Consider the following 19,848-nt stretch of genomic DNA (forward strand, 5'->3'; position numbering starts at 1 on the left):
TGTTTGGAACTGGAAATGATGCACTGTCACAAAATTACAGTAAAGGTGGAACTTCTTGAGCAGTTTTGTACAGAAAAAGCTGAGCATATCAACAAAATGAAGGCTATTATGAGACAAACATGTAAATAGCAAGCAAGAGTGTCCAGGAAATGTTGCCGTTTTCTCAGTTTGTGAGTTTGGTGCTGTGGTCCCGCTTGGGTGGGGCAGGAGGAGGCCCTCGCCGTAGCGTTGCATAGCCTGAGATATTCCCGGACATGAAGCCACTACCACTGTGTCTCTGTTGATCATTCAGAAGCTCAGGTGGCGGTGGTGGCAAAGCCATGTCATCCATTGTGGCCACAGGGTCCACTTTGTCTCCAGACACTCGCGAGGACTTGCGTTTCAGTGTCTTGTTAAGGTCCTCCAAGAAGTTTGGCTGTGTGGTGCCTTTGGGAGAAGAAGGGGGAATAGGGCCCCCTTGTATGGAAGATGGTGAGAGTGGTGGAGGCTCTCTAATAGTGTTGTTACAGCGAATTGACGCTGGAGGTTGCGTCTTTTTCAGGGAACTCTTGCCCCAAGCAGGCTGGGGCTGAGGATTGACCACAGCCACTTTCGGAGACAAACCATTTGAATCACCTGGAAGGGGCGGTGGTGGAGGGAGGTCAGACTCTAGTGGGGGAGGGGGAAAGATATCATTTTCTGGGGGTGGAGGGGATGGGAAGTCTGCAGTGGATTGACGGTTCTGATTTAATTTGTTCTGCAAAGCCAAAGGAAGATTTGCCAGATTGAGCTTTCCTGGTTTGGGGGGTGCCCGAGGACCTGTAGAAAGCTCTTTGGAGGGTGAGCTACTTGAGCTTGATGTCAATGTTGAACTAGGGTTAAACTTGCTCACCAAGTTCCTGCGGGACTCCTGGTAGTCCACTGAGGCATTGTACTTCGCACTGGCGTTGCGCTGAGGTGTCGGTGGAGGTTTCTTGACACCTGCAGATGAGCCAGAAGGGGACTTCCTGATAGGGGAGCCTGACATTGGAGGAGGAGGTGGTGGTGGGGGAGGAGGAGGGGTAGGACCCAGATGTGGTGGTGGTGGGGGGGGAGGAGGAGGGGTAGGACCCAGATGTAGTGGTGGTGGGGGAGGAGGAGGAGGGGTAGGACCCGGAGGAGGTGGTGGTGGTGGCGGCGGAGGTGGTGGCGAAGGAAAGGCAAGGGTACTCTCTGGAGGAGGTGGTGGAAATTCAGGTGACTTCTGTTGCTGCTGGGCTTGACCTACAGGCTGCCATTTTGGTTTAGCCTTCACTGCAGGTAGGGACTGGGGAGCTTTGTGACTTTGAGACTCAGTTTGATTGGTCATTGCAGGAGACACAACAGGAAACTGGCTAGCAAGCTGCTTAACCAGAGATGGTACTGATGAGGTTTGGTTGGGGAAGGGTAGTGTCTTGGAGATGCTGTGCTGCTTGGGCAGTGTAGGTGGGGGTTGGTTCTTCAATGGTGCTGGAGGTGGAGGAGGTGGGGGTGGGGGAGGTGGTGGTGGTGCTGGAGCTTGAGGTGCTGGAGCTACTGGAGATACTGGAAGAATGCCATACGAAGGTTTTGGTGCTGTTTGGGGTGGAAATCCACCAGTAAAAGTTTTGGGCAAAACTGCAGGTTGAATTGGCAGCTGCATGGGGGCTGGTGGAGGTGGTGGTGTATATGGAGCTGTAGCAATATGCTGTTGGCGAGGGAGTGTAGGTGCTGATGGTGGGGGTGGTGGCGGTGGTGGAGGGGGAGGAGGAGGAGGAGAATGGATCTGATTGGCTGGGGGTATTATATCCTGGGGAACATTGGGAAATTTGTGGGCAAGGACCTTCTTGAGTCCATTGGTTATGAAAGGTGCCTGTACTGTCGAGGGTGGTGGAGGAGGGGGAAGGCCATTAGCCTGAAGAGGGGGTGGAGGAGGTGGTAAATGTTGCGACTGGATTGGCACTATGGGTGGAGGAGGTGGGAGGGGTTGTGACTGGATTGACATTATGGGTGGAGGAGGTGGTAAAGGCTGTGACTGCACCGACATTATGGGTGGAGGAGGTGGTAAAGGCTGTGACTGCACGGGCATTATGGGAGGAGGAGGAGGTGGTAAAGGCTGTGACTGCATGGGCATTATGGGAGGAGGAGGAGGTGGTAAAGGCTGTGACTGCACGGGCATTATGGGAGGAGGTGGTAAAGGCTGTGACTGCACCGACATTATGGGTGGAGGAGGTGGAAAAGGCTGTGACTGCATTGGCATTATGGGAGGAGGAGGTGGTAAAGGCTGTGACTGCATTGGCATTATGGGAGGAGGAGGTGGTAAAGGCTGTGACTGCATTGGCATTATGGGAGGTGGAGGCGGTAGAGGCTGTGATAGTATGGGCATTTTGGGAGGAGGTGGTGGAGGTGAGTGGGGAAGAGGAGGGGAGGACTGTAGAACTGTTGCTGGGGCTGGAGGACCAAGCTTCAAAACAGCCATGGCTGATCCAGGCGGAGGCATTGGGGCAGGTGGAGGTGGAGGAGGAGGGGGTGGGATGTTAGCCCCTGGTGGAATATTGTTCGATTGTGGTTTGGAGGCCGGTGGGACTGGTGGCACTTGCTGCTGGACTTGAGGCTGAGGCTTGTGGTGACTTGTGGCCTGAGAGGCATTCTTCAGCCGAGTGATAGTGCTGTATTTGGCGAACATGGTAGGTGTGGCATGGTGGGGGATATTGGAAATAGGAGGAGGGGGTGGAGGAGGAGGGGGTGGAGGAGGTGGCGGTGGTGGGGCTGGAGTTGCCTGGGGTGGTACTTGTGCCGGTGCCTGGGTGACACTTCCACGTGACTGAAGAATTGAATGTGGATGTTGCACTGGGTGTGGATGCTGCTGTTGAGGCACATGATGAGAAGAATGGCTGCTATGGCTTGAATGGGTAGAACGCATTGATTCTGGCCTTGCCTGAACAAATATAAAAAAACAACAATTAACAAGAATGTTATTTCTTAATTTCCTTTAGGCCTTTAGTGTGGTTCATCTTAAGGCCGTTTCACACAGTGTGTGATGCGAAAAAAATTAGTCGACGAATAGTGCTTTCACACCGAGCACGAAACAATTGATCACCTTCTGCTAATTCACGCCTGCACGCTAGGTGGCACCAACCAGCAATGCATTTTTCCTCAGATATATCACGTATATGGTCTGCTGCTCAATATACAGCATTAAATTACGATAAATAAAGTTTGGTTCTACACCATAAACAATTTATAATGCTTACAAGAATACATCTTTCACAAGTTCACACTTAATAAATATTGTTCACATATAATAAATAGAATAAAATTTATGCATATTTGGCGTGCTGTCCGAGGGGAGGGCTCCGAGCTTGGAATTTTGGCCCGAACCCAGAGTACCCCACTACAGGTTAGGACAGGAATAGTTGTAAGTGCGGAGAAGGGGTGGCAGAGAGATGCTGGAAAACTGCCATTGAACAGAGGTGAGTCTGCTGTGTATATATACACACACCTCTTATATTGTTAACTGGGTTGATTACTGATTGTTCTCCTCTCGTGTTAATTAGGTTAATTATCTGAACGTGCTCCTCCCGAACTTTGTTAATAAAACATTAAAATATAAATAGAGGTACAATTTGCATCAAGCTACATTTGAAAATGTATGTGATTGTTTTTTGCTTAAAACCCACTTTAAACCATAATAGCGTTGTTTACTTGTTTATCAATGTCATAAACATCCTTTATTGTTATAAAAATATAATGAGCTGCATACAATTTTTCATATGTAACGGCAGGAGATATTATATGACTGACAGATCTTGAGTGAATGTGCTCCGAATCATAACACTCGCGCACGTGGAAGAAAACGGACAGTGCTTTTCAGATCACATTCAGTGGAGAATTAATAGAAATTATATTCTGTATAATGAACATGTGAGAATAAATCTGTTCTCAGATACCAATGATAACAACAACTCAGCATCCTCTTCTCTCTAAGAAGAAGTGGTCTTCACTCTTGTTCGGTGTTTGTTTACACTGGTTTTCGAAACAGCGCCACCACTCTTGCCCTTTTGTGCAACAGCAGCTGCTCCACGCAAATGATCTAAATTCAAATCTCATTCAGTGGCCCATTTCGTCACGGAGCGACGGGGGAAAAAACTGACACAGGACAGAAAAGAAATCCTCACTTTTTTGCGCCGTGAATGATCGCACCTGGTGTGAATAGCCCCATAGGGATCTATTGTTTTGACGAATTTTCAAGTTAAGTCTGAAAAGGCCTTAACTCTATGGTGTTGTATCAAGTGCCCATATAAAGAGATATATCTTTCCAGAGCAAGAGAACGACTCACCTTTGTGCTCTCCTCTATTTGAGTCCCTCTCTTCCAGGCCTCAGAGAAGATTGAACTGACTACACTCTGGGAACGGGCATGGAAGGACGAAGTACCATCTGATATACCACTGTCTGCTTGGCTAGAGTGGTTTGACTGTGATTCTTTAAGCACAAACAAATTAGCACAAACATCAGCCAGTAACCCCATACATAAACAGTGACAAGTCAGTAAAATCACTATTATGCCATGAAAGGAAAATGCTCCATAACTACCAATGCCTATGATATTTGAAATGTTCAAGTTACTCACCAGGTATACTGACTGAGCTTGTTCCCGACTTGATGCTGGTGCTGGAGAGAGAAGACCAGTCATAGGCAGCTTCTGTGCGTTTCATGGCTTCCTGGTAGTTCACATACAACTGCTTCCCATACTGTGCACAAAACACATTCAATGATGAAGTGATATAAACCCAACATGTATACATACATGGTTGAAGATTAAGCATTTTCCGAGCTCTGGTTATAAATTCCTTTTTAAGTACAGAAGAGCGTTTGTTATATAAACAATGTGGCATACAGGTCCTTCTCAAAAAATTAGCATATTGTGATAAAGTTAATTATTTTCTGTAATGTACTGATAAACATTAGACTTTCATATATTTTAGATTCATTACAACACAACTGAAGTACTTCAAGCCTTTTATTGTTTTAATATTGATGATTTTGGCATACAGCTCATGAAAACCCAAAATTCCTATCTCAAAAAATTAGCATATTTCATCCGACCAATAAAAGAATGGCCATTATGTTCATTTATGCACTCAATACTTGGTCGGGAATCCTTTTGCAGAAATGACTGCTTCAATGCGGCGTGGCATGGAGGCAATCAGCCTGTGGCACTGCTGAGGTGTTATGGAGGCCCAGGATGCTTCGATAGCGGCCTTAAGCTCATCCAGAGTGTTGGGTCTTGCGTCTCTCAACTTTCTCTTCACAATATCCCACAGATTCTCTATGGGGTTCAGGTCAGGAGAGTTGGCAGGCCAATTGAGCACAGTAATACCATGGTCAGTAAACCATTTACCAGTGGTTTTGGCACTGTGAGCAGGTGCCAGGTTGTGCTGAAAAATTAAATCTTCATCTCCATAAAGCTTTTCAGCAGATGGAAGCATGAAGTGCTCCAAAATCTCCTGATAGCTAGCTGCATTGACCCTGCCCTTGATAAAACACAGTGGACCAACACCAGCAGCTGACATGGCACCCCAGACCATCACTGACTGTGGGTACTTGACACTGGACTTCAGGCATTTTGACATTTCCCTCTCCCCAGTCTTCCTCCAGACTCTGGCACCTTGATTTCCGAATGACATGCAAAATTTGCTTTCATCCGAAAAAAGTACTTTGGACCACTGAGCAACAGTCCAGTGCTGCTTCTCTGTAGCCCAGGTCAGGCGCTTCTGCCGCTGTTTCTGGTTCAAAAGTGGCTTGACCTGGGGAATGCGGCACCTGTAGCCCATTTCCTGCACACGCCTGTACACGGTGGCTCTGGATGTTTCTACTCCAGACTCAGTCCACTGCTTCCGCAGGTCCCCCAAGGTCTGGAATCAGTCCTTCTCCACAATCTTCCTCAGGGTCCGGTCACCTCTTCTCGTTGTGCTGCGTTTTCTGCCACACTTTTTCCTTCCCACAGACTTCCCACTGAGGTGCCTTGATACAGCACTCTGGGAACAGCCTATTCGTTCAGAAATTTCTTTCTGTGTTTTACCCTCTTGCTTGAGGGTGTCAATGATGGCCTTCTGGACAGCAGTCAGGTCGGCAGTCTTACCCATGATTGCGGTTTTGAGTAATGAACCAGGCTGGGAGTTTTTAAAAGCCTCAGGAATCTTTTGCAGGTGTTTAGAGTTAATTAGTTGATTCAGATGATTAGGTTAATAGCTCGTTTAGAGAACCTTTTCATGATATGCTAATTTTTTGAGAATTTTGGGTTTTCATGAGCTGTATGCCAAAATCATCAATATTAAAACAATAAAAGGCTTGAACTACTTCAGTTGTGTTGTAATGAATCTAAAATATATGAAAGTCTAATGTTTATCAGTACATTACAGAAAATAATGAACTTTATCACAATATGCTAATTTTTTGAGAAGGACCTGTATATTAGTTTCAGAAGAACATGTTTTGAGGCCACAGGGTTCATTAACTCAACAGAAAACATGACAGACTATAGGAAGCTATGGGATTACCTTAGCAATACGAATGCCATTAACCCATTGGTGTAGAGTTCTGACATCATCACAGCACAGATATTTGATATACTGTGACTTCTTCTGTATCTGAGGGTGCTGTGGGCACAATCAACAATATTACCAAGACATTGAAGACAACAATGGTTCAATAATTGTTTTTTGGATTGCTAATACTAAAGTACCACTAGAGCAGGGGTTTTCAAACCTTTTTGTCAGCCGAACCCCTTTGACCTAAATTATTTACTTGGAGTATCCCCTGAGATTTTAAGTAAATATTTCAATAATTTAATGGCACATTTGCATGCTTAAAAACATTTATTTTGATCAGTTTTAAAGTTTCAGTAGTATTATCATAGCTATTGTTATTACACTCAACAAACGATTAAAATTCATATTACTGTAATTTACAATGTAATTATTATTATTTTTTTTAATACAGGGTTTCCCATAAAGATAATTATTTTTGTACATTTAAGATTTTACATTTAGCCTACATCACATTTGTATAAACCTGTAACACTTATTTGCAAAAACTTTTCATTTCATTTAAAATTTTCTTTGTATTAATTCGTTAATGGTATACACTCTTAGGCATACCGTGTACCAACTCACGAACCCCCTACAATTCCCTCATGAACCCCACTTTGAGAAACCCTGCACTAGAGAGCAGTAACAATGGTGCAAAGCCATCTGTTACACAATCACATGCGAGTTGTCCATATAGTTAGCCACCTGTCACCCAACCTGTTTTTAAATTTAGCTTAAAAATACTCACAGATGTAGCCTATTTATATTTGTGAAAATTTACAGGAATCAATACATTTCCAATGATATCCCAGAAATTCAACATTTTAACATTTTATTTGATTTTATACTTGGATGCTATAATGTGTAAAATGTCTAAGTGGACAAATTCGCTTCATTATCTGCTGCGGTTCGCGAGATGTTGTTGATATACACCACTATTCAAATGACTGGGGTCTGTAAGAATTTTTGTTTTTTTAGGTTTTTGAAAGAAGTCTCATAAGTTCTCCAAGGCTGCATGTAATTGATCAATAATACAGTAAACAGTAATAATATGAAATGCTATTATAATTTAAAATAACTGTTTTGTATGTGAATATATTTTAAAATGTAATTTATTCCTGTGAAGCAAAGCTGAATTTTTCAGCTGCCATTACTCCAGTCTTCACATAAGAAACATCTCTTATTGTTAATGTTTTTTTTTTTTTTTTAATTTCTACAGCGGTTGCATTCTTTTTTGGATTCTTTGATGAATAGAAAGTTTAAAAGATTTAAGAGAGCATTTTATTAAACATCCTTTGACAAAAAAATATTTGAAAGGTAGTATATGAACCAGTTTTATAAAAGGTAACAGTCAAGTGCACATCATTTAAACTGGCTAAAGGATAAGAAGCCATGACATCGCACACACCTTGAGGGCCAGGCAGTAGTCAGTGGGGGCCTTGTACTTGCTCCGGTAGTCCTGACCATAATAAACATTAACATGGTCCAACTGCAGGAAGCACACCAAATCCCTTGAAGCCTACAGTGATCAAATTAAACATATTAATATTTATTACTGTCTGTCAAATTTGGATAGTGTTTTCTTTATAGCTTACAGTGATTGAATTTGAGATGATAAAGGCAAACATTTAGAAAAATAATACTATATACTCATGGTACCAAGCAGAAGCAAATTCCCAGGATCAACCACAAGAGGATATCAGTGAGTCTGTGCAATAGCATATTACAGACAGACAAGCCCATGTCCTTAAATGTCAGAGAATTTAATACTAACATGAAAGAATTGTTCATATGTATGCTTGTGACTGAATTGAAATTGTATAAGAACATGAATATTGTATAAAAAAATAAGGCACGGGGTTCTTTCTGGGAATTAAATCCCCATGATTTATTGTAAGTGGATGACAAACAGCATATGGTTTGTGTAGAGTATCCTCAGTGAATCCATAAACAGGAAATTCCACTCCAGTTTATTAAGTTCTGTGACCATTTAATGGGAACATAATACCAAATCACATGATAAAACAAAAATAAAACACAAACAATAACACTGACCTTGGCTTTGCCCTTCGGCACAAAATAGATGCCAGATGCCCTCAGCAGAAAGTAGCGCTTCTTCCAAGACTTTTTGCCATCCTCCTTCAACCACAAGACTCCCTCAATTTCAGGAACAGACACTGAGCTTCCACAAAAACATTCCTTCAAGACATACAGATAGAAAATACATCATCGTACGGTCAAGCACTCTGAAATTTTATCTTGACCGATATAGACAGCTGTAAACTCTGTCGGACATCACAATCAACACTTTAAAATTAACATTGATGAAGGCTTTGGGTCACATTAACTTTTTGTATGTATTTGCAAAAAAAAAAAACATGTATGCACAGCAGGCAATAAGAGGTTAGGCTAGTTAGTCTAGGCCTTTATAAAAGGTGTTTGAGGTTTTCTGAGTGGGATAGTTGGTTTAATTGAAAATGTACCATTGCAATATGATATCAATCTATAATTTGTATTATAACGTGTAATTTACCTCCAGCAATGCCTCTTTGTTTCTGTCTGCCATCTCAGAGGTCTCCTTCCTCCCAAGTAAATAGTTCTTAAAAACATACACAACATGCAACAATCAGGGTGACAACATAGAACATATAAAGAATCAAAGCTCATTACTATTACTTTAAACCTATCTTTAGATCAGAGTGTATACATATATGCACTGGTGCTCAAAAGTTTAGGTTCAGTAAAATTTCAAAATATTTTTGAAAGAATTCTCACTAAGGTTGCATTTATTTGATCAAAAATACAGTAAAAACAATTTTGTGAAATATTACTTCAATACATTATTGAAAATGAAAGGCTGATTTTTCAGCAGCCACAAGTTTAGTCTTCAGTGTAACCTTATCCTTCAGAAATCATTCTAATATGCTGTTTTTCTGCTTAAGCAAAAATTTCTTATTATTGAAGTTGAAAACAGTTGTGATGCATATTTTTGTGGAAAATAAGGACTTTTTGAAGAATAGAAAGTTCAAAAGAACAACATTTGAAACAGATTTTATTTTAATTGTTTTGTGAAATTATAGACGTCTTTCCTGTCACTTTAGATCAAATGCTGTAACTTTTTGAAACTTCCCGAATAAAAGTATTTTTACCAAAAAAAAAAAACATTGATCCCAAACTTTTGAACAGTAATGTACATTGGGGTTTAAAAGTGTCGAAATGTTTCTAATTTGGCTACTTCTAATTAAGTAGTGACTTAATAATGTTTGCATCTATGATTAAAACAGATTTGGAATTTTTGTTTAATAAGAATTTTTTTCTGTATGTGTCACAAAAAAAGAGCTTCACCTGTGGATTTTTGAAAAGTGCATATTTTTCAATCCGTTCAATGAACATGAGTTTGTTTTGACCGTCTCTGGTCCAGTTGAGCAAGTTCTCCACCAGGTTCTCATGGTCTTCAAAAATTCTCTCTGAGGAAAATGATCGAAAGAGTGAGCAAGAATGATAAGGTACAAAATCATAATCTTATTGTCCCTCAGGTTCACAGGGTATCTTAAGCATGTGCATGTATCCTCACCCATCTGTAGCTCAGGGATGGTCTCAACCAGGGCCCAGTCTGGACTGTAACCGCAGTGAGATTTATCCAGCAGACTGTCCAGCACCTGCCTGACCGTCTGCCTCTCATCCACCATCATGGTCTTTGAGCTCTCATCTGACATGTGTACACGTATCACCAGCTGATGAAGAAGATTAATAGGAAAGGAAAGTTTGGTTCATTCCAGTACATCTAAATTTATACATAAATTTGCATGGAAAGTCACATTCTGTAGATAAATATACAGTACATTACACCTCCACGTTAATTTGTTTTTACTAAAATAAATGAATGTTTAATAACTGTCCTTGAAATGGATAAATTGAATGGGATGGAGAAAAGTAGCAAACAAATGGCCTGTAAACATAGTAACTCCACCAATACTGTTTGAAAATCATCCCAGGATGCACCTCAAGTTTGTTGGTTTGGTCAAGCTGGTTGAAAAAATACCCAGAGTTTTTTCTCAAGCTATGTAGTCTAACCAAAGGGTGGCTACTTCGAATAAACCACAAAACAATCAAGTACAGGTTCACGTGCCAACCTGCCAAATGCAGTAAAAATCAACAGTGGCAGTAGACACAACCAACTCCTTGCCAATTTGCCAGGTTGTGATTTATATATTATGTTTCATCACTTTTTATTTAAATTATGCTCCATTTTATCTCTAAGAGGAGCCTTTAATATTAGCAAAACAGCGCAACAGTGAAGAGACTTTTTCAGTCTGTTCTCACTGTCTAGGCATATGATAAATTCTACATTTTGAAGACTTTAGTGCACCACTATACAGTCACCAAAAGCACTCTTTATCATCTTCACTGTACATTGCCAGGAAATCAGCTGTTTGCAATGAGAAACAAGCCATCAATATATAGATGCGAACAGCATGTGAATGTTATCATCATGAAATTACTTTGGAAAAGAAAATGGACTGACTGTTTATGAATGGATGTCAGAGAGGAGAGTTCAGTACACTGACTTTTGTGAGGAAACAGCTGATCAATTTATGAATTGCCTATGTGCTAATCGTCAACATGTTTACCATCAAACATTTATTTTGGAGTGAGCTAAATTTGGAATTTACAACAAAATAAATGTTGCTTTTTAAGAGCAATCACTGAGAATTTTCTCACAAACAGAATTCAGTTTATGGCACTATTTTCAGAATTGTAATGAATATGCTAAAATCTAAGCAGTGACTCATAAAACCGTAACATATGGACCAATTCTCACTATTAACTACCGATTGTTGCTTATTTGCATGCCAATTATTAAAATATTGGCTGTTTATTTGCATGACCTTATTCTACATCCCTAACCCCACCCAATACATAAACTTAACTACCTTGCTAACTATTAATAAGCAGCAAATTTAGAAGTTTATTGAGGAAAAAGTCGCAGTTAATGGTTTGTTAATGGTGAGAATTGGACCTTAAAATGAAGTGTGACCTAAGTTCTGGCCAGTAACTTAAAAATGTATTAGCCAAACTGAGTGAGTGAAAAAGTTAATTTTCAACCCTGGATATAATGTGGTTCAGATATGGTTTAATTGGTTGTTCTTTGGTGACTACATAAGTCTCATAAAATGAAATATATACTAACATCTGGTTTACTTTGGTGCTGTCTTTTAATCAGTTTTGACAAATTTAAATGTTTTAGATAACCAAATAAATGTCTGTAAAGAATTCAAGAAAATCGTGGCATGCATCTAAAGCTTGTGCACTTGTTGGGATATTATATAGAAGGAAAAAAACAATAATTAGTACAGTGTGTTACAAATATGTTGTTCAAATCTGAATGTTTGACTTTGCTTAAAGATTTATATTGACTGAATTGGAATATGACGTCGATCTTCAGAAATGTGGCTTTAATAAAGACTAATTGGGAACAGGACTGACAACTGGCTTTCATCCCTCTCTATTTCACACCCCATTTTCTTTCTTCTTGAGAGCGAGGAATGAAGAGAAGGGATAGAGAAAGTGTTGCATAGGCAGATTAACAGAAAGCCCTGCCAGGGGTCCTGAAAGCCATCAGAATATTAGGGAGCATGTGGCACTTTTCCAAGCCTGGCCTCAGCAGAAAACACAGGGCTAATTTATGCTCTCATTCCTCACACACATATGCTCCTACAAACACGCACTATGACATATCTTGCCTGCCCTCATTCTTTGACCTCAGCACAAACAATCTATCACATTGTGCAATAATATTTCAATTGAATGAAACAATTGAGTATAAACTCAGAAACGTAACAAACTGATAAATGCAGGAAAGGCTTATTTTGACAGAGCAATCACTAATTTCAAGCCAAATCAACTTTAATTCAGTCTGCAAAATCTTTTAACATTCACTACATGCAGTTTTTTTCCTCCACAAGGATACACAATAGGGCCCAAAGATCTGAGACCACTTGCAAAAAGTTTTTTCTTTTTATTTCTTAATTCATATTTTCATTTCAATTTACAAATTATATCATCAGCTATTTGAATGAAAAGTTGAGCTGTCATAGACTCCACAAGAGCAAAACCTGACGATCACTGTTATCCAGAATGATATGAATATGTTCTGAAGATAGTCTTGGGTTTTTTTAAATGGAAGAAATTCTGACCTTTTTTTTAGTTAACATGGTCAATGTCATAAATTAGCTTTTTTCAATGTGCCCTTTGTTAGTTTATTTTATTTTTGTTTTATATATTGAAAAAAAAAAAATCTCTAATTTCCAGCTTTTCATTTTCAAAGGGGTCTCAGATTTTGGGTCCACTGCATATTATTAAATTATTTTTTTATTGTATTATTTAAAGTGCATTTGACGCAGTATCATTCCGTATCAGTCTCACTGCACCATTACTGCTCAATGCTGTCAGATTTCTCTAAACACACAATGAATGGAAACAGTCATCTGTCTCAGCTACAGAGGCCAATCACTGTACTGTGTCTAATTCATTCACTTGGTATTAGTATGTGCCTGGTGGCATCTATTTTGACAGTTCTTTTCAGATGAATAGTGTAATAGGATAGATTGTCTCTCAAGAATTAACACAAACCTTAGACCAGTTTGAAAAGCTATAACACAAAGAAAAATTTTAACAAGTAAATTGATGCAAAAGCCTCACCGACATTTTGTTTGTGCATCTTCCCTTCTAAGCAGACAGAGACTCACAGACACACGAGTGACCTATTTTCTACTGTGCATTCATTCTGAATTCTCCAGCTAGAGCGTGTGAAGGGCTACATCATGCAGTGAAAGAGGAAGTTTACTGACCCTTCAGACCAGAGATTCACAGGGGCTTTGACTCACCTTTTTAACCTGGGCTTCTTTAATTTTCTCTAGCGCCACACGGATTTTCTCAGCCTTTGCTTTGGCAGCCTGTTCTTCCTGTGAATGATACAATTACATGTTAACAAAGAAACACACTCGCATAGTATTCCACCAACAGTCTGCTAGTAGTGTCATCCGTTACTGAGGTACGAAATCAGACAGGTGGGTTTTGGTTTTTCACTTACCTGCCCTCTCCAACATGCAGCCATCACATCCATTCTGACCTTTTAAAGCAATCCCTAAACCCTTGCAAAGTTTGATCAACCAGCAACACAAAAGGCAGTTACACGATCCCTCCTGAACCACCATTCATGTTAACGGCTCCTTAGAGAAATGGCTGTTCATTCATTCAATACAAATTTTAAGAGATACACAGATTTGTACCAGCTCAATTGTTTCAGAAATCCATTAAATGAATGTTCTCATCACAAACCCCAGCTATGTCAAGGCCTGACAGGTACTTCCATTTGAAGTTTCAGAGCAGCTGCAAAAATGGCCTCCGAAGAAAATCATTCACATAATCCGAAAAATAATCTAAAATCAATCTGAAGGAGCGTGAAGCCAAATTGTGCATTGGCCGCGACACACAGATGAAAACGCTTCCCCTCATGTATCTTTACACCCAGAGTACCTTACACACAACTCTACTCCTCAGCATTGGGAGGGATTGAGACCTCCCCCTCTCTTCACTGTCTCTCTCCCTCTCTGTGAAACAGCTGCATGTCTCTGGTAGCGTGCCCAATCATAGGGTTTAATCCCCCTCACCAGCAGACCAAGCCGCCATCAGCTATAAAAGACCCTCTCGTACCTCTTCTCCAATTGGAAAGTACATATACTTCTCAGCAGCCAATCAATGAGGTTCGTTTCTTTGACCTTCTTTCCACTAACCAATAAAGCTGAGGCCAAAAGTAGATGATATTGTTCTCTGATCTTTTTTCTGTGGTTGTGGGAACACACCTCCCTTTTTGGGGGTACCGTGGGGATGAATGATATCGAAGCCTAAGCCTTGTATTTATTGTTTTACACATTAATTTAAAGAAGCCCCCAGGATTTGTAAGGACAATGATTTTAAGTGAACCCGTGTCAAGTCAACTATTATTATGATTTCAAATTTTTCTAACGGGACAGGTAGGTTATTGGTAGTTTAAGAAATACAAAGTCAGAGACAGACAAATAAAGATCCTAATATACCAAGAATATACAATAAAAAGCATAGAATGAAGGAGGAGGAAGGAAAAAAGTGTGGTATATGAAAGGACAGTTTCTCTCTCTCTCGACTCACAATGGCAGATGCATATTTATGATGCAGAGAGAAAGAGAATGGGAGAGTTCTGCAAACAGCCGAGGCAGAGGCTTCGATAAAAAGCATTAAATTCCCTTTGAAGTCTTTTTCCTTTCTCTGGTTTTCTCTGGGTCTGTGTTTGAGCAGAGAGTCTGTGCCTCAGCAGCCTGCAGTGAGCCCATCTATACACGGTTTGAGAGGTCTGATGAAATCATGAGGAAATCAGAGGGATTTCAAGAACATCACCTCAGTTTGTGTAAATGGATAATGCCTTTGTCTAATGTCAGGACAAATAAATAAAACTTCTGGGGTCGCTGGGTATATTTGTAGCAATAACCAAAAATACATTGCATGGGCCAAAATGATTAATTTTTCTTTTATGCCAAAAATCATTAGGATATTAAGTAAAGATCATGTTCCACGAAGATATTTAGTAAATTTCTTACCGTAAATATATAAAAACTACATTTTTGATTAGTAATATGCATTGCTAAGAACTTAATTTGGACAACTTTAAAGGGGATTTTCTCAATATTTAGATTTTTTTACACCCTCAGATTCAAGATTTTCAAACAGTTGTATCTCAGCCAGATATTGTCTGATCCTGACAAACCATACATCAATGGAAAGCTTATTTATTCAGCTTTCAGATTTTGTATATTGAAAAATTGCCACTTAAGAACCCACGGTGACGCGGATGTCACAAACACTGGTGATTATCTGGAAAGGTCTTTTTAAAGGATTAGTCCACACTTTCAACTCAGGAAGTCCCTAAATGACATAAAATGAACACCCAGGTTCAGTCATGTGACAATGTGTGCATTTGTTGTTGCCATGGCAACATTTCCAAAATGGTGTTCTGTGGTTAGCACATGTAGCATTGTCAGCAATTTTTTAAAACGCTTGTTTTTGTTACTAAAGGTATGTTTCAACCTATGCAACAATTATAATATTTTAATAACTTATCCTAGATTACTCTCAACCTGATATAAAAACAAGTTACAAAGATATTGTGGTGACATATATTTAGATTTTTTTATTTTGAAGTGACGTGTGGCCAAGTATGGTGACCCATACTCGGAATTTGCATTTAACCCATCCAAGCACACACACACAGTAGTGGGAGCAGTGGGCAGCCATTTATGTTGCGGCGCCCGGGGAGCAGTTGGGAGTTCGGTGCCTTGCTCAAGGGCACCTCAGTCGTGGTATTGAGGGTGGAGAAAACGCTGGTTATTCACTCCCCCCACCTACAATCCCTGCCGGACCTGAGATTCAAACCCGCGACCTTCGGGTTACAAGTCTGACTCTGTAAACATTAGGCCACAACTTCCCCTGCGATAATGTTGTAATGCAGCAAAATGAACTTGAGAAAATAATAAACCGTATAAATTTGGCCGTAGCAGCTTCAAGGCAAACACTTTTTCACACAGGGCCATGTGGGTTTGATTTTTTTTTTCCCTTCATAAAAAAAACCCCTTCATTTAAAAACGGCATGTTGTGTTTACTTGTTATCTTTGATTAATATTTAAATTTGTTTGATGATCTGAAACATTAAAGTGTGGCAAACATGCAAAAAAAACAAACAAAAAAAAAAACAGGAAGGGGGCCAACACTTTTTCACACCACTGTAGTTCTTAAAATGAAATGGTCCTAAAATGAAAAGTTATGAACAGCCATTTCTTCAGAGAACCAGAAATAACTTTGATAATGCAGCTCAAAAACCCAGCACCTCTTTACAAACCTGTTTTATATACTAAAAAAAAAAATCACTGTTGTATTTAAGATACACTTTTTTAAAAATACCAAGGACCAAAATGATGTTCTTTACATTTGTAATGAAAAACACAGTTTCTAAACATACTACTACATCCCTAAAGTCAATATACTACAGATAAAAACAAAACAAAAACACCTGTCTAACCTACAGTCAAAGAATGCTAACGGACCATTATGAACTAGAAAACCTGACTTGCAAGTTAATAGTAAAATAAAAGACATAACTACATAATCCTTGCTTTCTCTTCAGAGAGAGGTGCTGTAGGTTGAAAACGGTTATAGACACTTTAGGCTGGATGATCTGATTTTATCTTTACATGACATGGCAAAACTGTGCACATACGAAGATGACAGCAAAGAGAAAATAGGATTTATAGCAATGTAAGAAAGCAGTGTGGGTGGAGCAAAGTGTCAAGTCTGGCAAGAAGACTGAGGTTAAAAGGCTTTCTGTGGAGAACCAAAATAAACCATAAGCATTCAGAGAAGAGAAAACAAGCAAGCGAAAGGAGGCGTCACCTTGGTCAGCAGGTGAGAGGGTTTTCCTGCAATGTTTTTCAGAATCAGAGAGGTCTCCCTGTCCAGGTACGAGTGCTTTAGGGTGCAGGGAAAAGACAAACAGATTAATCAGTGTAATGATTACAGTGATTCCAAAAATTATAGAAATACATACTTGATTGTGGTAAAGCATAGAAAGTGTGGAAGCATTGCCTGATTATTCAAAATCAGAAAGAGGTGGCATTATGTGAATGGAAAACAAATATATAAAAGAAGAACTGTTTCGTATACAAAATATTGTGTTCTTTCTGAGAATAAATCTCTCCTGATATACTACATTTTTCTATTGTGTCACCAAAATGATGACGTTATGAGACCTGGAATTATCACAGCTATATAAGAACCAGTATTTTGAGAATGAACATACTGTGTACACATATCCCCTGTCGCACACAAACACACTTACAGTACTTTGATCCACCTCTCCCTCCAGTGAGGTGGAGTCAAGATGCCATCTGGTAGCTTTACCATTGGCCCTTCGCAGTGAGACATGCTGGGAAAAGGGGTGGGGGAGGCAGTGACATCACATACAGAAAAGGTGCAAACAAACACATTAATCATGCAGCAGACAATGCAAAGCAAGGCATGCATAAGCAAGGGTCAATATATGCTGCCACTCTTGCTGTAAAACATGTTTTGGTTTAACAGAATCTAATTTCGTTCTAATCGACAGTATGCCACAGATACTATCGATTAGCACAGAAAGTAATTTTGACTTGTCCCCCAGTTTACAGTATTACAAGTACAATGAAAGTCGATGGGGCATGTTGTATTTTTCTGAAAGGGATAGTTTATCCGTAAATTAAAAAGTCATTATTTTCTCACCCTCATATCTTTCTAAACCCATACGATTTAAATTCATCTTCAAAACACAAACGATATTATTAATATTCTCTAATTTTGTTTCATCCACTGAAAGTCCATGCAACCAAAATTTGAATCTTCAAAAAGTTTAAGACGTTGTAAAATAATCCATATGAAAAGAGTGGTTCCAGTTCTTCAGAAGAACCATGACTGCTTTATATAATGAACAGATTTAATTTAGTCTTTTATTGACGCGTAAACATTGATCAGTGCACATACACAAAGCACACCAAACATGGTAAACAGAAGCCCAACCGCACTTGCTTGATATTTAAGAACAAACCTCACTAAATGACAGAATATTACAAATTTTGGTCCCACTTAGTATTGTGTCTCTAATACCTGTGTACTTACATAGTAACTAGATGTGTATGTAGTATGTAACCACAGTGCAAGTACACATTGGTACATAGTATCTACAGCTCTAATGTTTGTGTAACCACACACACATGTAACAACCCTCAGAATGGTATGTGTAAGTACAAATGTGTAACAGGACTAACAGCACTTTTTGGTTAAGAAAGTGTTACACTTTATATTAAGTAGACGGTTCCTGAGGAATTACCAGATAAGTACACTGGTATTACAGTGGTGCACCAACTCCACCAACTTCAGATCCAACTCCTCCAACTTTACATATCCCTAAACCTACCCGTTTCCACCCCCTGGATCCCATTCCACCCCTAAACCTACCCATCTCCACCCCCTGGATCAAATTGTTCCAATTACTCATATACATACAGTTGTTACAAAATGTAGGTATATAATTCCTGTTACACGAGTACTTAGTGAAGTGAAAAAAAGTGTTGTTACCAATGTCCTGTTACACATATGTACTTACACATACCATTATACACGTGTGTAGTTACAGCTGTAGATACTATGTACCAATATGTACTTACACTCTTGTTACATACTACGTACACATCTAGTTACTATGTAAGTACACAGGTATTAGGGACAAATATATAGTGGGACCAAAATCTCTTCATTCATGTTCTGAAAATGAACAAAAGTCTTATGGGTTTGGAAGAACATGGGGGTGAGTAAATGATGAGTTTTCATTTTTGGATAAACTATCCCTTTGAAGGGCTTGTACTAGCTGTAAAGTTCTCAAAATGGTTATTTTAGTAGTGGGCCTATAGTTCTAGGTGGATGAACTTCTAGTTAGGCATTAACGGTGCAAATCCTGTGGGTGTGAGTTTGCTTCATGTAAACAATACTTTGCAGATAGTTACGTCATGTCCCTTCTATGGTATCGTTCCACAAAAAGTTACTAGCTTTATGTGAATTTTAACTTTGCACAGAAAGTCTGCAAGTAATTTAATCAAATTAGTCTTGCACATTTGACTCAAATAATGCAAGCATTTGGCTATATTTTAGAAACAGTCTGTATTTAATATTTACTCTTGCCTTTCCAGATAGAATTACATTTTCAGATATTTACTGTAAACATGGTTTTTGTTTGTTTTTACAAATTATTTTCAGATATTGTCATAGAATTGAACTAATATTGAACATGACAAGGGTTTTCAAGCTTTACAGACCAATGGATCCCTGCTCCAAAATAAATAAGGTCAGAAAATAACTTTCACTAAAACATTATATAATGTTTTGACAATCTCTGTGTTTTATACTGTATATCGTCCCTGCAGTACCTTCATGGAGCCCCTGGGTCCACAGAGCAGTGACTGAAAACCCTTGTTTCATATTAATATAGATGACATTATAGAAGCTATGCCATCTGTTGCTCCTATATAACTTTTTAGTGTAAGTATACAGTTACAAGATGTTACCAAAACCAACACACCATGCATTCAAATAAGTTAGAGTAGCGTAGCCATATAGCAAAGCAGGTGTTATTGCACACTGTCTGTGTCTCTACGTCACATATAA

The 19,848-nt window shown here is 39.4% G+C and overlaps 1 protein-coding gene across 2 annotated transcripts in view; it reads right to left on the reverse strand.

The window, feature by feature from the left end:
• Positions 1–114: 114 nt before the first annotated feature.
• Positions 115–19,848, reverse strand: part of LOC306873454 (ras-associated and pleckstrin homology domains-containing protein 1-like) — a 69,068-nt gene continuing 49,334 nt past the window's right edge. Inside the window, exons 5-15 of one of the 2 annotated variants that reach the window (XM_079422762.1) lie at positions 17,050–17,124; positions 13,455–13,532; positions 10,142–10,301; positions 9,913–10,034; positions 9,101–9,166; positions 8,623–8,766; positions 7,976–8,086; positions 6,538–6,636; positions 4,608–4,728; positions 4,317–4,459; positions 115–2,914 (exon numbers count right to left, since the gene is read on the reverse strand). In XM_079422762.1, the coding sequence (XP_079278888.1) occupies positions 164–2,914; positions 4,317–4,459; positions 4,608–4,728; positions 6,538–6,636; positions 7,976–8,086; positions 8,623–8,766; positions 9,101–9,166; positions 9,913–10,034; positions 10,142–10,301; positions 13,455–13,532; positions 17,050–17,124 (3,870 nt within the window). In that variant the 3' untranslated portion in view covers positions 115–163. The remainder of the gene's footprint in view (positions 2,915–4,316; positions 4,460–4,607; positions 4,729–6,537; positions 6,637–7,975; positions 8,087–8,622; positions 8,767–9,100; positions 9,167–9,912; positions 10,035–10,141; positions 10,302–13,454; positions 13,533–17,049; positions 17,125–19,848) is intronic. The other variant, XM_079422763.1, reaches the window with a different exon arrangement.

The sequence above is a fragment of the Barbus barbus genome (assembly GCF_936440315.1).
Source record: "Barbus barbus genome assembly, chromosome: 8".
NCBI classification, from domain to species: Eukaryota; Metazoa; Chordata; class Actinopteri; order Cypriniformes; family Cyprinidae; genus Barbus; species Barbus barbus.